Raw genomic sequence first — 18,838 nt, forward strand, 5'->3', positions numbered from 1 at the left:
TGAAAGGCTCGTGGGTTTACGGGAGGGGAAAACAACCGAAATCTAAACACATTATCACTTAACTTAAGATTTCTAAACAAACAAACAACTCCTTAATCTCTTAACTCTCTCGGAAATGAGAATAACAGTAATTTCCAGTAGGATCACACAACGGTGGCACCAGAGATACCAAAACCAATTCGAACGACAGAATAATGAGACATGAGCAAATCGGAACTTAAAATGAAGTCCAGTACCAGACAATCATGTGGTCAAAAGTAGATCAGATTAATAAGCATTTCCGAATCTGGACATCATAGACAGCGCTCCTAAAGCGTACAAGTTAAACATAACCATAATCTAAACCATTAGTTTGGCTACAAAATGTCATAGTCCATACTTCAAAAGAAAATAATGCCTCATAAGAAACCAGTAAAAGTCCTCAAACAGCAACCTTACTTCTCGGAAGAGTTCGGCCCCCTCTTCTTCCCGAATCCAACAACTGCAAATAGAACAAAAATCACAATCAGTATCACCCAAATTACCAACATTGGCCTCCCCAAGTCACATGCTTAAAACAAACATTTTTACCCAAAGCTACAGCACAACAATGTCGGGATTAAAAACCAATGTCAAATTTCGACACCCAGAGACTTCAATCGAACTAATTTATCAAATCCAAATCCCAAAAAATCATTAAATAATTAACGTGTGCAAGTGAGACTGTTGAGCTTACCGGCCGTGACGAATCTCCTGTTGTACTGCAGCCTCTTGTGGGCGCGGCCTCTGGGCTTCTTCTTCTTGTCTTGCTTGGCCACCTTCGGAGTCTGACCTCTAACCTTCCCGGCACGTGCGAGCGAACCGTGAACCTTGCCTGCAGACCAACTCACCCAGCGTCACAGACCAATCACAAATCGCGAAAATCCATACCAAAAAGGGAAAAAATAAGATCGGGATCACATACCCATGGCTGATCGTTGATGCTGACTGCTGCTCTGTGTGTAGCGCGCTTCTCTTTGCGAGTTAGGGTTTCGGCAGAGGAGGAGAAGTGGCACTATTTAGGGTTAAGATCGATCTGTAGCGTGACCGACGTTTCTGAACGACGTCGTATGGTTGAGCAAACTCCATAGCTTATTTATTCATTATTACCCTTAGAGGTCGAATTTAAGTTTAATTATTCATTTTCCCCAAAACAAAAGCACCATATCACTTCAACTGAAAAATCATCACTAAATCAGATTTGTGTCTTCCATTGAGGGTGTTTTCAATTAGATCACAACTGTTTGATATGGAAAAGTTTTCGTGAGCTCTTATTAAGTAAAATAAGTTATGACGTTTAAATATTCAAGATTACTTTTACCCCGTCGATGGAGACTACAAAGATTGACCAATGTGAGAAATGAATATTATTTCTTGACGAGTAAGTTACGAGTGTTTAACACATAGCAGAGCTTGAACATATATTTTTTTGGATACATGTAAATGATTACTAAAACAACAAACTTAAACATAGAGAGGCTCAGTTACAACATTAAGCTCAAAACATAGAGATGGACCCTCAAACCAATCCCAACCAGATCTCAACAACAATATTTGGAGCCTGTTTGGACCATACTTAGGGCCTCCGTATTTAGACTTCATATAAATACTCGGGAGACTCAAGTGTAATTATGTAATAAATGAATGGGCAAATATATAATAAGTGAGGAGCCCTTATTCTATAAAGGGACTCCTTATTTTTCTCATTAGGGGAGGCCAAGTTTTAGGCCAAGGCTAGAGAGCACACAGAAAATAGGCTAGAGAGCACACTACCTTTAACCTTCTTGTATATTCACTATTCAGAGTGAAACAATATCAACATCAGTATGGACGTAGCCCAAACATTGGGGTGAACCACGATACATCTTGTGTTCTTTACTTTCTTGCAGATTCATTGTCGGATTTACGTTGTTCCAAGACCCCTCCGGTTTTGTGCATCAACATTTGGCGCCGTCTGTGGGAATCGACACAAAAAGCTATGTCGGTTCTCTTTCATTTTTTTATCTCACCACCGTGAGACCTCATCAATGTCCACCGTGAATTTGCAAAAACCCAAGAACCCAAAGCTTTCCCAAAAAACCCACGGAGCCATTTTCCCTCTCAGTCAGTCGCACACGAAAACCAAAACAAAAAAAGAAAAAGAAAAAAAAGAAGGCTCTTCCATAAGGCTCTTCCATTTTCTTCTATCGTTGTTCCCTCTTTTCCTCTCTATTTCTGTTTTTTTCTCCCTGCGTCAATCCTTCGTGTTTCCCTACTTCTCTTCGTCTCCTCATCCGCCCAAGAGCCACTGGTCAATCTAGTTTCTCTGGCTTCTTTCGATGGCGGCCAAGATTTCGTCATGGAGGAGATGAATGATGGAGGTCAATTGGATCTTGAATACGATTTCTACAGCGAGACTTGCCCAGAAACTGAGACCATTGTGAGGTCGACGATGATGCAGATTACTCTTACCAGAAGAATGTCTCTGCTCAGGTGCTGCGCCTCTTCTTCCATGACTGCTTCATTCAGGTCCCATTCTTGGATATCCGAGGCCGCTGATTTTGGATTCGCCACTACTATATTTCCTTACCTCGGATTCATTTCCGACGTTCTAATTCTACGGAATCAGCAGAATGTTGCTGATCGATAAAAGAATCATCTTTCATCATATTCTCTCAGTAAAATATTAAAGCAACGTTGCTAATGGTGTACTTGTGACGATGCAACGTTGATATGCTTCTATGTCAATTTGGCTTCAGTTATTTGGAAGAGAGAACCGACATAGTGATGAGGTCTCACAAGTTCGACGTGTTCAAGGCTAACCCCCACCGTGTCGCGCGCCACCAGCGACTCGTCCCATTGGCTCAGCACGGCGTGACTCGGTTCTCCTATATGACATCCGTCGAGATTCCAGAAAAGTCAACTCGGTCTTAGAGGGTTGAAGCTGCCCGTCGACGCAACCGAGGCTCTGATTCTCCCGACAAAGAATTTGCCTGAGGATTTTGATTGGAGAGAGTATGAAGCTGTCACCGCCGTTAAAAATAAGGGTTTGTACAGATCTTGTTGGAGTTTCAGTACTACAGGAGCGTTGGAAGGTGCACACTATCTCGCAACTGAAGAGCTTGTGAGCCTCAGCGAGCAACAGCTTGTCGATTGCAATCATGAGAAAGATTTGGAATAGAATTTGTTGAAGTTTTGAACCCTTAGCAAGATTTGGCATGACCATTGATAAGGTCTCGGTGAGTGCTGATGGACTTGCTAAGATCTGAATCGCCGATTATTCCTGGGCCTAAAGTCGCAGGTCCAAATGTGAAGACCATGATCCTGGAACACGTGCTCCCTGAACATCTTTCCAAAAGTCCAAGTGCAATATCTCTGGCCATGCGCAATATACATAAAAACATTGAAGGAGATAAGATTCTTTTTTCTTTATATTTTACTTTATCATTATTACTTCCCTAGCTACCGGAAAATGATGAAACTTTCATGATACAACCTACTACTCGATCAGTCTCGGAGATCAATGCAAGCATCCAATGTAGTCTCCTCAGATTCCATGGGCATCGACCACCAGAAGAAGCAAAAGTAGAAAAAAAGGAGGAAAATAATGAAAAAGGAAAAGATGTCTAGAGATGGAGAAAAGCCGAGGAGGAAGTGGAAAGCATGGCACACCTATACCCACTGTCATTGATAAATATTTTATTAAGTTGTCTTCTGCAAATTGGAGTAATTATCAACATAGTTATATTGATATATAAAGAAAGTAGCATGCCAAAAAAACAAAAAAACAAAAAAAAAATGGCGAAATGTCAGCAAGCCCAAAATAGTGGGCTAGAATGTTATGTGTAGGGCGAAGGCCCATATGCCCAAAAAAGTTAGGCCCTATGGCTTCAAATTCCAACCTCCACCCCTCCACTTAAGGTTTACCCTCTATTATCACCAACCAGGTGATCAAAAGTACGTTCAGTACTCCAAAATTATTCGGCAGCCTACCGCTATTATCACCCACTAGGTGATCAAAAGTACGTCCAGTACTCCAAAATTATACATGAGCATCACTCATGTCAATCATACATAAACATTCATGAGCATCACTCATGTCAACATTCATAAGCATTACTTATGTCAACATCCATGAGCATCACTCATGTCAATCAACATAAACATTCATGAGCATCATTCATGTCAATCAGCTTCGAAAACTTCATTTACGGAGCTCCAACTTCAAAAGCTTCATTTACTAAAGCTTCAGCTTCAAAGCTTCACTTGCAAAGTTTCACCTACAAAGCTTCAGTGCAGGGTATACAAAGACCGCATTCGAATAATCGTCACTTCGGTCGATACATGGATTCAATCTGAAGTCTCCAGCCAACAGCCTCTATTGACTGAAAACTTAGGGGACTACACTATGTACCATATATTGGGCTTCCACAACTGGGCTTCATGAAAAATACTTTGGGGACTTAGCCCATTATTTATGTACTGAGAAGCGAACCTTTATTCTATAAAAGGGACTCCTTCACTTTCATTAGAGAGCACTCATCACTTATGTATTGAGGAGCCAACCCTTATTTTATAAAAGGGACTTACTCACCTTCATTAAAGAGAGACTCTTAGCCCATCACTTATGTATTGAGGAGCCAACCTTTATTCTATAAAAGGGACTCCCTCACCATTATTAGAGAGTATCGCCGCATGCTGAGCAACCGCCTCACTGCGAGCATCACTCCTAACCTATCACTTATGTATTGAGGAGCGAGCCCTTATTCTATAAAAGGGACTCTCTCACCATCATTACAGAGCATCGCTGCCTGCTGAGCAACCGCCTCGCCACGAGCATCAACTATAGCCCATCATTCATTTATTGAGGAGCGATCCCTTATTTTATAAAAGGGACTCCCTCACCTTCAACGCCACAAGCCGAGCCAACCAAGGCAACATAAGCCACAAACCTCGCAACCTCGCAACATGTGCTACTTCAGTTGAGCATCATTTCAGATTAAGCATTGCCTCATATTGAGTATCAGTTCTAGACGACATCTAGTTACTTCGGTCCACACATGGACTGAATTTCAAGTCTCCAGCCAAAAGACTCTTTTGATTGAAGACTTGAGGGACTACTGTTTGTACCATACTTAGGGCCTCCGTATTTAGACCTCGTACAAATACTCGAGGGACTCAAGTGTAATTATGTAATAAATGAAGTGGCAAATATGTAATAAGTGAGGAGACCTTATTCTATAAAAGGACTCCTCACTTTCCTCATTAGGGGAAGCCAAGTTTTAGGCCAAGGCTAGAGAGAGCACACAGAAAATAGGCTAGAGAGCACACTGTCTCTAGCCTTCTTGTATATTCACCATTCAGAGTGAAACAATATCAACATCAGTGTGGACGTAGCCCAAACATTGGGTGAACCACGATACATCTTGTGTTCTTTACTTTCTTGCAGATTCACGGTCGGATTTACGTTGTACCAAGACCCCTCCGGTTTTGTGCATCAACAGAGCCTAAAACATAAACTTCTATAATCGTGGTTGGACTTTTCCAACACCAAGGAAGAGGTAGAAGTTTCGATAGAAGATTTGTAGAGGATGGTTTTGTCGCATTCTACCTGAGCCATCAATAAGCATCATCCTCAAGCGAATAAAGAAAGGGACAACACATGACCCACAAACTTACGAACTCATCACCGAAGACGTGAGATCGAAGAAGGGCACTAGCAGTAACAAAGAGAAGAAAACAGCAAAACCATTAGAGTCAAATATTGAAGAAATTGAAAAGATCCTATTCTCCATCAAATAAAAGCATCCCACCGGTTGTGTCTCGCCAGCCATCTCCGAAGTAGCCTCCGAGCCAAGGTGGATTCGAAAAAAGCACTGAATGTCCAAAACAACCCAAAAATAACAAACTTTCCCTAAGCAAAAATCAAATTTTAGATTATCACGACCAACCGAGACCTTAAAATTAAAATCCCCAATTGGATCCAGAACTGCAAGATCTAATATTTGCTCAAGGGAAAAGAGGGTGGTGGGGAAGTAAATGAGAGAAAAGGAAGTAGAAGTAGAAAATTGATGGGAATATGGAAATGTTGGGTTGAAAGATAGGAGCTTCAAAGTGAAGTTCGAAAAGAAAGCCTATAATAAAACATAGTTTAGAAATTAGAGTAAATTGTAGCAATGGTCCATTAACTTTAATTAAATTGGAACAATGATCCCTCAACTAAAAATCCATTACCATTGGTCCCTCAACTTATCAAAATGTGTAGCTATAGTCACTTTCATCAATTTCGTCAAAATTTTGTCAAAATAAGTTATGTTGGAATAACCATTTATATTATTAGAATCCCTCAATTCATCAAAGTGTGTAATTATGGTCCTTTTTGTCAACTACGTCAAAAATTTTGTCAAAACGAGTTATGTTGGAAGGACCATTGCTACAATTGAGTTAAAGTTAAGGGATCATTTCTCCAATTGAATTAAAGTTTATGAACCAATGGTAATGAATTTTTAGTTGAGGGACCATAGCTGCACGTTTTGATAGTTGAGAGACCAATGATAATTAATTTTTAGTAGAAATACTATTGCTTTAATTAAGTTAAAGTTAAAGAATCACGACTACAATTTACTCTAGAAATTAAGCGAACTCTTCTGAGTTACAAAGGTCAATGTTCAAATTGAGACCGGCATTGAGTTTCAAGCTCAATAGATGTAAATAAGCCTATAATAAACTTAGTCCGTTTCCAAAAAAAAAAACTTAGTCCATAATCTGCGTGTCGAGAGTGGAATACCCAGAATGCCCTCTATCCCAAAACCATAACCGTCCTCTTTCTTTTTCCCTCCGAGACACACACGGTACCAACAGCAAGACTATCTCCAGCAAAAATGGCGAACGTGCCGAGCCACGGACTGAGGCACGTGACTGCCATTCGCCCGTGGCTCCCGACCTTCCGTCGCTCCACCTCCCTGACCATCATGCGCCCGTGGCTCCCCACCTTCCGTCGCTCCACCTCCCTGGCTTCTCTCTCCTCCTCTTACACCGAAGACTCGGAGCACGCCCAGCCCAAAAGCGGCGACAAGCCCAACTCGTACTTCCCGAAGCGAGGGCAGACTTTCGAGCTGGTGTGCGAGTCTCTGGCTTTCAAAGGGAAAGGTCTATGCAAGGTGGCAGAGACTGGGTTCGTCGTCATGTGCGACCGCGCGCTGCCCGGCGAGCGGTTCGTAGGGAGGGTTACTCGCCGGAAAGGGACCTATGCTGAGGTACGGGGTCTGGGTTCTGTTTGGTTACCGAGAAAATGTTGGGATGGAGTGGGAAAATTGAATCTTTGGGTTTTGCTTGTGTGATGATTTTGCTGGTATCATTTGGTTCTGAAAATTGATAACGTGAAGTGGTCTTTATCTGTTTGCTGATTTTTGTGGACAAATTGGGGTGAATTCTAGCTTTTAAATCAATTTTTTTTTCCCGAAATTGTTGGGTTAACTTTTGAGACAAATGTGAGAGGAGGAGGCATGGAGATGGAGTAGTGAATTAGTTCAGCTTAATGATCTGTTTAAGTAAGTCCTTGTACAAATTGCTAAACCGAATGAAGAAGTAGATCACATGAGACTGCGGAAAGGAATAAAACAAGGGTAAAAGAGATGAGTTGAGGCATTGCTAAGTTTGGTCTGCTGGAGGTTGTTGTGACCGATGTTGAGGCTTGGACGAGAAAAACAAATGACGTTATTCAACGACGTTTCGTTTCTAGAACTAGAAGTTTCAACTGTATACAACTTGAGACATTACATGCTACCTGTATTGGTTTTGAATTTTATGTGATTGCCCCTAGACAATTCATGGTCTAGAGCATGTGATGGGAGCTATCATTCATTTCAAGAACTTTGCAAGACAATAAAAATATCTTTTTTCTTGGGTAAAAAATGCAGGTGACAAAGGTCGAGACAATTTCTCCTCCTTGGGACTTTGTGGACGCTCCTTGTGAGTATGCTTCTTACTGTGGTGGATGTAAAACACAAAATTTGATTTATGAGGCACAAGTCAAAGCTAAGGAGCAGCAAGTTCATGAGTTGATTATAAACTTTGGAAAGTTTTCTCACACAGAACTGGAATCTCTAAGCATCATGAAGCCCATCGTTCCCTGTGAAATCCAGTTTCATTACAGGAATAAGGCTAGTGCATACTGTGAACCTTGTTAAATTTGAATGTTCATTCGGTTTCAGTACATACAATTTCTGTAATACTTTCCTCTTGTTTTTATCACATCAGAAAACAGTTACTCAATTTAGCTAACACAACCTACTTGCTCTTTGTCATTTGACACCTTTTAAGAATCAAAGTATCAGAGTACTCTTCTGGTGTAGTGTATACATATATGCAGATTCTTAATTTTACCTGGAAATCCACTGTAAAATAAATTTCTAAGAATCTGTAAATCCTGTGTACTTTGTAATTATTATTTTTTATTTTATCGAGGTGTATTAATGTTTATTTGCAAAAAAAAGTAGTTTTTGATAATTTCCGGCATTTTTGCAGATGGAGTTCTCATTTGGTTCTCAAAAATGGTTACCCAAGGAAAAATTGATGGAGAGACAAGATGGAATTGAGAACTATGCCCTGGGATTGCATGCTCCTGGATTCTTCGATAAGGTTCTGAATGTTGACAAGTGCTTATTGCAAAGTGAGCCGGCGAATATGGTATTTCCTGTGTAATTTTGTTTTCTGAGTTCTTTGTGCTATTAAACGCAGAAACTATACATCACCTTTGGATTTGTTCTCACCTTGAGACTCCTTACCTTGCATATACCATTAAACTCAGGATCCCATTTTCCAGCTCTTTTATATTGTCACTTGACTACTGCATGGTCCTTAAAGTTTGCGTTTAATTATATGAAAAATCACTATTATGAGTTGGTAATGCTCGAGACTATTAGGGAGAATGATATAGTTAGTGACAAACAGTTTGTTAAAGCTAAGCGTAGTTAGTTTTATTAGTACTTGTAATTAGTTAAGGTAGTTGAGATTAGAACAGCGTTTTGGTGGAATTTCGGAGGCTCATGTTCACCAATTGCGATCGAGGCTTCAATCAATTCAGAAAGGTTCTTAGTCCATCTCTGAATATCTTCAACAAATCAAGGAAATTGCTGATTCCTTTCAAGCTGCTGGTGCTTCAGTCTCCGATCGTGACCTAATTGCTGCCACCCTACATGGATTGCCTGATGAATTCAAATCCTTTATTGATTCCATCATGCTCCGATTATCTTCTACCTCTCTTGAAGAACTACATGGCCTCTTACTCACCAAAGAGTTGTCTATGGCTCGTCGCAAGACTGTTTCTTCATCCTTTGCAACTGAGCCGTTTCAAGCTTTCTCCGTGCAATCTCAGCCTCCTCTGCTGCCTACTCCATCTGCATTTGCTGCTCAGAACCAACCTCTTCAATCTGCTTCTCAGTTCAACTCAAGTCGGGGCAAGCCATCTAAAGGTAATTTCTCCTCCAATCGCAGCAATCGCAACTTCCATAATAATCGTGGTAATTTCTTCAACAATCGTGGCAATCAGACTGATCAAGGCTCTCGCAATTATCAAAGTTCTTCTACTTTCAAAGTTCCCTGTCAGATCTGTGGTTCCACCAGTCATGAGGCCATTGACTGCTTTGATCGTATGAATCCGGACATTTGTGGTCGCATTCCTCCGGCTAAACTTGCTGCTATGTGTGTGCATCATTCTGCCAAATCCTCTCAGCCGTGGTTAATTGATTCTGGCACAACCTCTCACTTTACTAATGATGTAGCCAATATCTCTTCTACTCCCTACACTGGAGAGGACAAAGTGTATATTGGAGATGGTAAAGGCTTATCTATTCATCATACTGGTTCATCATCTCTGCACACTTCTCATTCCTCTTTTAAGCTGCGCAATGTTTTACATGTTCCCTTCATGAAACATAATCTCTTATCTGCTTATCAATTTCGTAAGGATAACAACTGTTCATTGACTCTTGACCCCTACGGATCCATTGTCAAGGATCACATTTCGGGGAAGACGCTTTTGCAAGGACCTGTTAAAGATGGTTTCTATCCTTTACAAGGTTCTATCCACTCTTCTCCACCTTCAGCTTTTCTCAGCATCAAAGCACCTGTCAAAGTATGGCACAAGCGCTTAGGACATCCTTCCTCCTCAATTTTCCGAAGGGTCTTATCTATCAATAATCTTGCTTTGCAAGGCAAGCAAACTGTTGATTTTTTCTGCTCAGATTGTGCACTTGCTAAGAACCACAAGCTTCCTTTTGGAGTGACTTCTTCATCAACAACTCAAAGTCTTCAACTTCTACATTGTGACCTATGGGGACCTGCCTCTGTCACATCTAATAGTGGTTTCAAATATTACTTACTACTTGTTGATGACTTTAGCAAATATAGTTGGTTTTTCCCATTGAAGTCCAAGTCCGATGTATTTTCTACTTTTGTTACTTTCAAAAACTATGTAGAAAACTTCAGTGGCAATAAAATCAAGATTCTGCGTTCTGATTCAGGGGGTGAATTCACTAATAACTCTCTTGCTTCATTTCTTCGTGAACATGGCATATTACATCAGTTTAGTTGTCCTCATACCCCTGAACAAAATGGCTGTGCAGAGAGGAAACATAGACATCTTGTTGAGACAGCTAGAACATTACTTGTTGCTTCTCATGTTCCTCATATTTTTTGGGTTGAAGCTTTCTCCACTGCTCTATATCTCATTAATAGACTTCCTATTTCTGGATTAACAAAGTCACCGTGGGAACCGCTCTTCAACCATCCTCCAGATTACTCAAAACTGAAAGTCTTTGGATGTCAATGTTATCCGTGGCTTAAACCGTACATTCACAGTAAATTGGATGCTAAGAGTAAAAGTTGTGTGTTTTTGGGATATAGTCTTCAACATAAAGGCTATAGGTGCCTTGATCCCATTACAAGTCGCATCTACATATCAAGACATGTTGTTTTTGATGAACACTCTTATCCATTTCAGTCACTGCAGATTTCAAGTTCTTCTTCAGGGAGTTCATCTTCCACCTCTTCATCATTTTTGGATCTTCATTTCCACAAACACTTCTCAAGTTCTCCTAATGCAAGTACTTCTTCAGCACCACGGTGTTCCTCTGCTCCTACTTCTATTACAACTCAGCATTCTTCAAGTCATCAGACAGTGGATACTTCTCCAAATTGTTCCAGTTCTGTCTCTATCTCAGACTCCTCTCTCTTGCCTCTTCAGCCAAGTCATCTACCTATTTCTGCAAATACACATCCTATGATTACAAGATCTAAAGCTGGAATCTTCAAGACTCGAGCTTATGCAGCCACCAAACATCCACTTCCTGTTGATCTTGACTTTGTTCCTAGTACGTATTTGCAAGCATCAAAACATGCTCATTGGAGAGCTGCAATGCAAGTTGAGTATAATGCTTTAATAACCACTGGCTCTTGGTCTCTTGTTCCATCTCATCCTTCTCAGAATGTTGTTGGTTGCAAATGGGTTTTCCGGATCAAGAAAAATCCTGATGGCACCATTGATAGACACAAAGCCCGTCTAGTGGCCAAGGGCTTTCATCAACAAGGAGTGGATTTTCAGGAAACTTTTAGTCCTATTGCTAAACCGGTTACCATTAGGATTCTTCTTACACTTGCTATTCAACATGATTGGTTTTTGAACCAAGTAGACATCAGCAATGCCTTTCTTCATGGTGATCTCAAAGAGGATGTTTATATGCAACAACCCCCTGGTTTTGTTGATCCTAACTCTCCCAGTTTTGTTTGCAAGCTGCAGAAATCCTTATATGGTCTTAAACAAGCTCCTCGAGCTTGGTTTGATAAATTGTTCCAAGCTCTTCGTACACTTGGTTTTCATCAATCACAATCGGATGCTTCCTTATTTGTTCTCAATGGTTCTCACTTGGTTATTGTCCTTGTCTATGTCGATGACATTTTAGTCATTGGGCCTCACTCTCAGCTCTGTCAACAGTTTATCCAGCAACTTAGCACTCAAATCTTGGTCCTTTACACTATTTCTTGGGGTTGGAAGTACACCGATCTAACAAAGGTCTCTTCCTGCATCAGACCAAGTACCTCCTTGATCTTCTTAAGAAAACAAACATGGAAGGTGCAAAACCTTGTTGCACTCCTCTTGGTTCTCAGAAACTGGATCACAGTGGGCCTCTCTTATCCAATCCTACTGAGTATCGTTCTATCGTTGGTGGGTTACAATATCTTACTTGGACTCGACCGGATCTTGCTTTTGCTGTCAATCAAATTTGTCAATTTATGCATGCTCCACGAGAACAACATCTTCAAGCAGCCAAACGTGTCCTCAGATTTCTCAAAGGTTCTATTTCTCATGGTTTATGGTTCACTAAGGGTCCTATCACACTTTCAGCATACTCTGATGCTGATTGGGCAGGCTGTCCTTTTGATAGGCGATCTACTAGTGGATATTGTGTTTTTCTTGGCCCTAATCTCATTAGTTGGAGTGCTAAGAAACAAAGCACTGTTGCTCGTTCCTCTACCGAAGCTGAATATCAGTCTTTAACCCATCCTGCTGCAGAAATTACTTGGGTGTGCAAAATCCTTAAGGATCTTCATTTTCCTCTACCTCAATTGCCTACACTTTGGTGTGATAATCTCTCAGCTATCTCTTTAGCTTCTAATCCTATTTTTCATGCTCGAACCAAGCATGTTGAGCTTGATTATCATTACATCCGGGAGCTAGTCCTAGCCAATCTCATCAAAGTTCACTATGTTTGCAGTGAAGACCAATTGGCTGATCTTCACACCAAGTCTTTGTCTAAAAGTCGGTTTTCTTCTCTGTGTTCCAAGCTTCCAATTGGAATCCTCTCTGATTCCTCCTTGAGCTTGAGGGGGTGTATTAGGGAGAATGATATAGTTAGTGACAAACAGTTTGTTAAAGCTAAGTGTAGTTAGTTTTATTAGTACTTGTAATTAGTTAAGGTAGTTGAGGGTATTATTGTAACTAGCCTAAAGTAGCTAAGGCTATATATATTCACATCTGTGTAACTGAATTATCTCATTCAATACAATTGTAAATCTTACAGAGGAAGTTTTCTCTTTCTATAGAGACCTAAATGTTGCACGAGAGCCTATTACCATATCACGTTCATGAAGAGGTTTTAGAAATAATTGCCTTCCCATAACGTAACTCTCAACAATTGGAATTTATGTGATTAATACCTGTAAAAAGATAATGTAGTTTTGTAAGATTTATTCCAATGTATCTTGCTAACATAATCTTTATATAATAATTTGTATGTGGGCACAAGCCCAGAGTAATTCCCAATCAATGATTCCTTGTCCTGTTTTGCTGTATGTATTAAAAAGTCTCCACATTGTCAAGCCAGCAGGTTGTAATTTGTAACATTGTCCGTGATGTTACAACTTTTCTTTTTCGTCTACCCTATTGGCAGTTTATTTTAGTAGTGTCAGTAAATTGTACTATTATGCACCAATGACTTCCATTGTGTAGGTTCTTGCTGCAGTCCAAGACTGTTGGAGAGATCCACAATTAGGTCTCTCTCCTTATGACGTTTACTCTCATGTTGGATTTCTTAAGCATCTAATGCTAAGAACTGGAAGGTACTGTGAGCTATATTGATGTCCGTAATTTATTATCCTTATAAATGCACATATGTGAATGTGTGTAAGCAAGCTGTAACTTGTTCTCAACTTGCAAATTATGGTTCCTGTGCAGCTGTGAGTTTGCTCATCAGTAAGCATGTTGTAGTTTTCATACTCACAAAAGAAGCCACATATATGCATGAATCTACCAACTTATGAATCGTTTTCCATAATTCACTATTAACTTTTCATAGGTAGTGGTAGGAGGAGGCCTAAAATTGTAGATGTCGTACAAGTAGACATACTTGATAGCTTGTGGTTTATTTGAGCATTTCTGTAGTTTACTTGTAATTTATGCACAAATTTGTCCATCGTACAGTGATTTGATTATATGTTGTCCCCTGTGAGCTCATGAATACCAAATTTTCACAGTAAGCAATGTCTTTGATTGTGTTCCAGGAATGCGGAGACTGGTCTTCCTGAACTTATGGTTAATTTTGTGACCTCATCTTACAAGCCAGAGCTGCTTAAGCCTCTTCTTGAAAAGATATCAGCTATCCCTGAAGTGGTTAGTATGGCCATTTCTATTTTAATTGGTTCCGGAATATAACCTGAAGAAGTATCTGGAGAAGATTATCATCTACCCCAGCTTCACAACCTAAACTGAATTAATTGATACACATAAATTTTTTGTGTCATTGCATATTTTCTATTGTTGTCTATCTATTGGGTACACCAACAAATTTACTTCTATGGTTGTTTAGCTACAACACCAAATTAGATACCTAGAGCATTTGCAGCCTTTCATTTTAGCAATCTCCTAAAAAGCTGTTTCTGACGGTCAAGTTTCCGATTCTAGCTACATTTTGTTAAAAAGAAAAGAGATAAAAAAATTTAGGTGAAATGTTGTGCATTTTACTACTCAACTGTGTTTGCTTTTGTTCTTACTATTATTTATTTGTTTTCTACTCATCATTTTGTATTAGTTTTGAATTACTTATTTTTATTTATCTCTTAAATCATTTTTTTTATGACTGATAGGTAAGTGTCATGAACAATATAAATAGTTCTGTTGGTAACACATCTCTTGGGGAGGTGGAATACAATTTGTATGGAAAATCCAGCATCACGGAGAACTTAAGAGGGCTAACGTTTCAAATATCAGCAAACTCATTCTTCCAAACAAATACTCACCAGGCATGTAATGTGACAAAAGTTTAACCCCTCATCTGCTGATGCTTACTTTCAACTCATTTTATCTTTATAGTTAAATTCTTGAGGTTTTCCTGGTGAATACTAACTGTGAAGTTAAATGCTAATTTTTTTAAATGCTTAGGCAGAGGTTTTATATGAACTCATAGAAGATTGTGCTGGTCTCAGAGGAGATGGCTCAGAGATTATTCTTGACCTGTTTTGTGGAACTGGCACCATTGGGTTGACACTTGCCAGAAGGTAATTCTCGAATTTTCATTTGTTTTACATTTCTTGTTGAAATCTGACATTGTGCGTTGCCTTTTGGTGCAGGGCCAAACATGTTTATGGATATGAAATAATTCCTCAAGCCATTGCAGATGCTTGTCTAAATGCCGAGCTGAATGGCATCCAGAATGCCACATTTGTCCAAGGGGATCTTAACAAAATTGATGAAAGTTTTGGGAAAAATTTTCCTAAGCCCGACATAGTTATTTCAGGTTTTTTTTTTTTTTGTTTTTTTCTTGATCCTATAATTCATCTTCTAGCTTCACTAATCTCTTGGACCTAATAACAAGCGTTCTGTTCTTAAAATGATTTTGAAGAGTAAGAAATAGGTCTCAGACCCATGAGTGTTTTGGTTATTGGATAACAAGTGATTACAAATATTATAGGCTTCTGGTTAAAATTTTGTTTTCAATCTGTTGTTTCTCTCCTACATTTTGGAATCTCTAGTTTTTCTTATTCATATCTTTCTATAGATCAAACAGGCATTTGAGGCAATTTCATTTTGCACAGCACAATGATTTTTTTGACCTCTTGGATGTGACTATCTTTTCATAGGAGTGTCAACTTGTGTTCTTGATGAGTGCGTGGATGTTAGACTAATTTTCCGTTTTTAAATCAATTATTTGGCTAAAGGGCTCATGATTTCTATATTTCCATTGTCGAGAGAGATTTTTGGTGCAGGAGGAAAAGATGGTTTGGTATGTCCTAATTGTATCGTAAGGTTGAAATATGTCTTACATGGCTTAGATTTCATAAGTTGATTTTTGTTTAACAGAAGGAAAAAGAAAGGTTAATTGCTGCTTAATTTCATATAACTAACTTTTAATGAGAACGTACATCAGTTTGCCTCTTACCGTGTTTGATGTGTTGAATCATACAGATCCAAACCGTCCAGGAATGCACATGAAGTTGATAAGATATCTTCTAAAGCTTAAGGCGCCACGGATAGTTTATGTATCGTGTAATCCTGCCACATGTGCACGTGACCTTGATTATCTCTGTCATGGTGTGGTATGTGTCTCCTCTTTCACCCTTGTTAATCAAGACTTTATTTGATACTCAGTTGTATGACCCACTGAAAAATTTATGCAGACTGAGAAAGGTATAGAAGGCTGTTATAAGCTAAAGAGCGTACAGCCAGTAGACATGTTCCCTCACACTCCTCATATCGAGTGTGTTTGCCTTTTGGAGCTTCGTTGACCCCCGGCCAGTTTCGGTTGTGATCTTCATGCCAAAGGTTCAGAATTCTCTTTGCCTTGTTCACCCCGTACCATTTGAATGGAACTTTATTTCCGACGGTCCTGTTATTTTAGTGTGTTTTGATTTGAAACACCTGCTCAAAATGTTTGTTCCAGGATTTTAAAAGCTTTGCCAGGGAACTGTGGTAACAGTTGTGAACGGGTTAATTTTTATGAGTTTCGTTTAGTTTATCACCTCGGAGCGTGTCTAAGTTGTGGTGGTGATGCTCGCTTTGGCTCTGGCTCTCTATTGTGCGGACCGTATCGTGATGTCGGTGGCGATTATGCCATTATCTTCTGGGCTTTCTGGGATTTTGGGATGGTGGCTGGAACTAAATGAGGCCTAAAGAGAATTGTAGGGAGTAAGTGAAGAATTTTGGTAATGACAAGTTATGATTTTTTGTCTGCTTATAGAATGGAGAAGTTAAATTTGAGAAGCTTAAGATGCCAGATCAAAATCTTTGGCAGTCTTGGTAATGAGAATTTCTACAATACTTTCTTTGATGGTTGAAATTGGTACCATACGGAATATCCTGCAAATAAAAATTTAACTTTGCACAATAAACTGGCCAAATAGGCTAGTCAACTAGTTACAAGTTAGTCAGTGATAGAAAGTGCAGTAGCAAGAACAAATCTTGGTTGACCAATACGACCAACTACTCAGACTTTGCCTAGATCAGTTTCACAACACCAAATCCTAAACTTGAACACATTTACATATTAGTTCATTATGCAAACAACAATGACAAAGCAATTATGAATTAAAGTATGCTGGATTGACTAGTTAAGCTTATTAGTTAACTAAGTATAGATTCACCAGTTAACCAAATGCAAATCTACGAACCAAACTTAGTTCACTACAAGTTATCCTAGTCAATAACAATTTAGTTCATAGCTCATAATATGTAGTGTAAACATAGTCACAAACATATATCAACTAACAACTCATAGAATGCATGAAACGTATCCTAGTAAATAAGATATGTAAACAAGTTTAAGAGACAAAGAACGCAATAAGTTTTTGGTCGAAAAACCCACCTATAGGTTAAAAAAATGGGGACTCTCCACTAAGTCTAATCCACTAGTGCAAATAAGGTTCTTACAAAGATCCACACAAAGCTCAATTCCTAAATCTAATCTTTCGAGCAGCTTTACCTTTGTGCAACCTTACTTTGCACGAGTTGAGGATTCCTTCAATCTTCACGAAGTGCTAGCTTCTCATAACCTCTTCACCTTGTGACACCGAAATAGAGTCGTCTCTAGTCTTCACAAGATAGAAGCTCCTCCTGAACCTCTTCACCTTGTGGCATCAAGACCAACACCTACAAATGCACATGATATGATAATAATGATAGTGTGCAATCTGGATTCAATGACTAGTCTGTTTCTTCAGTTAGACAGTTGAAAGAAGAAATTGACGAGAATTCAAAAAATTAGTCAATAAGCAAATTTGAAACTTGAAAACTTGACCACGAATTTAATGCAAAACCATGAAGAACAATGCAACCTTATTATGCAATGATTGGGTATTTAAAGTATGAACATGGTTTTGTGGCGAGGGTTTCTAACGAAGAACATAATAGGCAATTGAAGGCTGTAAAAACACTCTTTGAAAATGTAAAATTTCCTAGCCAAAACAATTGAGAATATAAGAAGATTTAAACAAGCATTTTTCAGAGAGATTTATAAATATTTAAAGAAGAATTTTACCAAAAATAGATGCTTGATACTCCTAGGGAGATCTAAGATGGAGAGGAAAAATCAACCCTCTAAGAATTGTAAACTTTCTTTGCAAAGAGGAAATGAAATCCTCTATCCCTATTAAAACAAGACCTTTGATTGTTGTAAACAAAGTACAAAGAGACACTTGTCAAATATAAAAGCAATCTGAGTAGATCGATGGTGAAAAGCTCAATCTCGTATAAAAGGTGTCAGTCAGCCTATATGGGCTGCCTTAAATAGTGTGCCCAACTCGTAGAAAGTCAGAGCGCAAAACTGACGAGACAACCAACTAATCAGAATGCAACGAGAATTTAGACATGAAATGCACATGCATGAACCAACCTCTGAGTGAGGAGACGAGCCACAACCTTGACCGCATAATTTCACCAATACAATCCCATAAATAGAGTGAAGCTTAAAACTGGATTGAGCATGTGTGGTACAATTACAATATTGACAAGGAAAGCCAAACATAAAACTCTAGATTTCACAATTGTAGAAAGGAATGCAAGTGCCTTGGCACTTACACTTGATTTTGACCTCCACGCGCCCTTTCCCCCCATGGCCCTGAAATTGCAATAAAAGTGGGTATCCATCTCTCTCCTCATTACTTCTATGTTAAGGTACCTTGAGAAATGTGGGTAGGGCGCACTTTGTTTTAATTTAGTTTTTTTTTTACTAATTTTTTTAATGTTTAATTATTTTTATTTTCCACATCATGAGAACACGTGGGCCTTATATTAACCAAGTCATCACTTAACGGTCAAAATTGACGGTTTGACTAACGGATGTATGAAATTGCA

The 18,838-nt window shown here is 39.2% G+C and overlaps 2 protein-coding genes across 4 annotated transcripts; one reads left to right on the plus strand and one right to left on the minus strand.

Moving 5' to 3' along the window:
• Window positions 1-248: 248 nt before the first annotated feature.
• On the minus strand, window positions 249-1,253 carry LOC103453538 (small ribosomal subunit protein eS30z/eS30y/eS30x). Its single transcript, XM_008393073.4, has 3 exons — window positions 944-1,253; window positions 716-853; window positions 249-481 (listed from the first exon to the last, which is right to left on the minus strand). Exons 1-3 carry the CDS (start codon window positions 945-947, stop codon window positions 435-437), a joined length of 189 nt encoding a protein of 62 aa, XP_008391295.1. The 5' UTR covers window positions 948-1,253; the 3' UTR covers window positions 249-434.
• Window positions 1,254-6,762: 5,509 nt separating this feature from the next.
• On the plus strand, window positions 6,763-16,826 carry LOC103453539 (retrovirus-related Pol polyprotein from transposon RE1). 3 transcript variants are annotated; one of them, XM_070816589.1, is made up of 11 exons: window positions 6,763-7,253; window positions 7,917-8,159; window positions 8,524-8,685; window positions 13,505-13,614; window positions 14,056-14,164; window positions 14,638-14,797; window positions 14,937-15,048; window positions 15,121-15,287; window positions 15,956-16,086; window positions 16,168-16,312; window positions 16,431-16,826. In XM_070816589.1, coding segments are annotated over exons 1-7 (1,161 nt in total). In that variant the 5' UTR covers window positions 6,763-6,878; the 3' UTR covers window positions 14,939-15,048; window positions 15,121-15,287; window positions 15,956-16,086; window positions 16,168-16,312; window positions 16,431-16,826. The 3 variants fall into 3 exon arrangements, with proteins under 3 accessions (XP_070672690.1, XP_070672689.1, XP_070672688.1); XM_070816588.1 differs by having other exon boundaries at window positions 14,638-14,793; window positions 14,977-15,048; XM_070816587.1 differs by lacking the exons at window positions 6,763-7,253; window positions 13,505-13,614; window positions 14,056-14,164; ... (4 more) ...; window positions 16,168-16,312; window positions 16,431-16,826 and adding an exon at window positions 9,548-13,081 and having other exon boundaries at window positions 8,524-9,470.
• Window positions 16,827-18,838: the final 2,012 nt, after the last annotated feature.

Source organism: Malus domestica, chromosome 17, assembly GCF_042453785.1.
Source record: "Malus domestica chromosome 17, GDT2T_hap1".
Taxonomy (NCBI): Eukaryota; Viridiplantae; Streptophyta; class Magnoliopsida; order Rosales; family Rosaceae; genus Malus; species Malus domestica.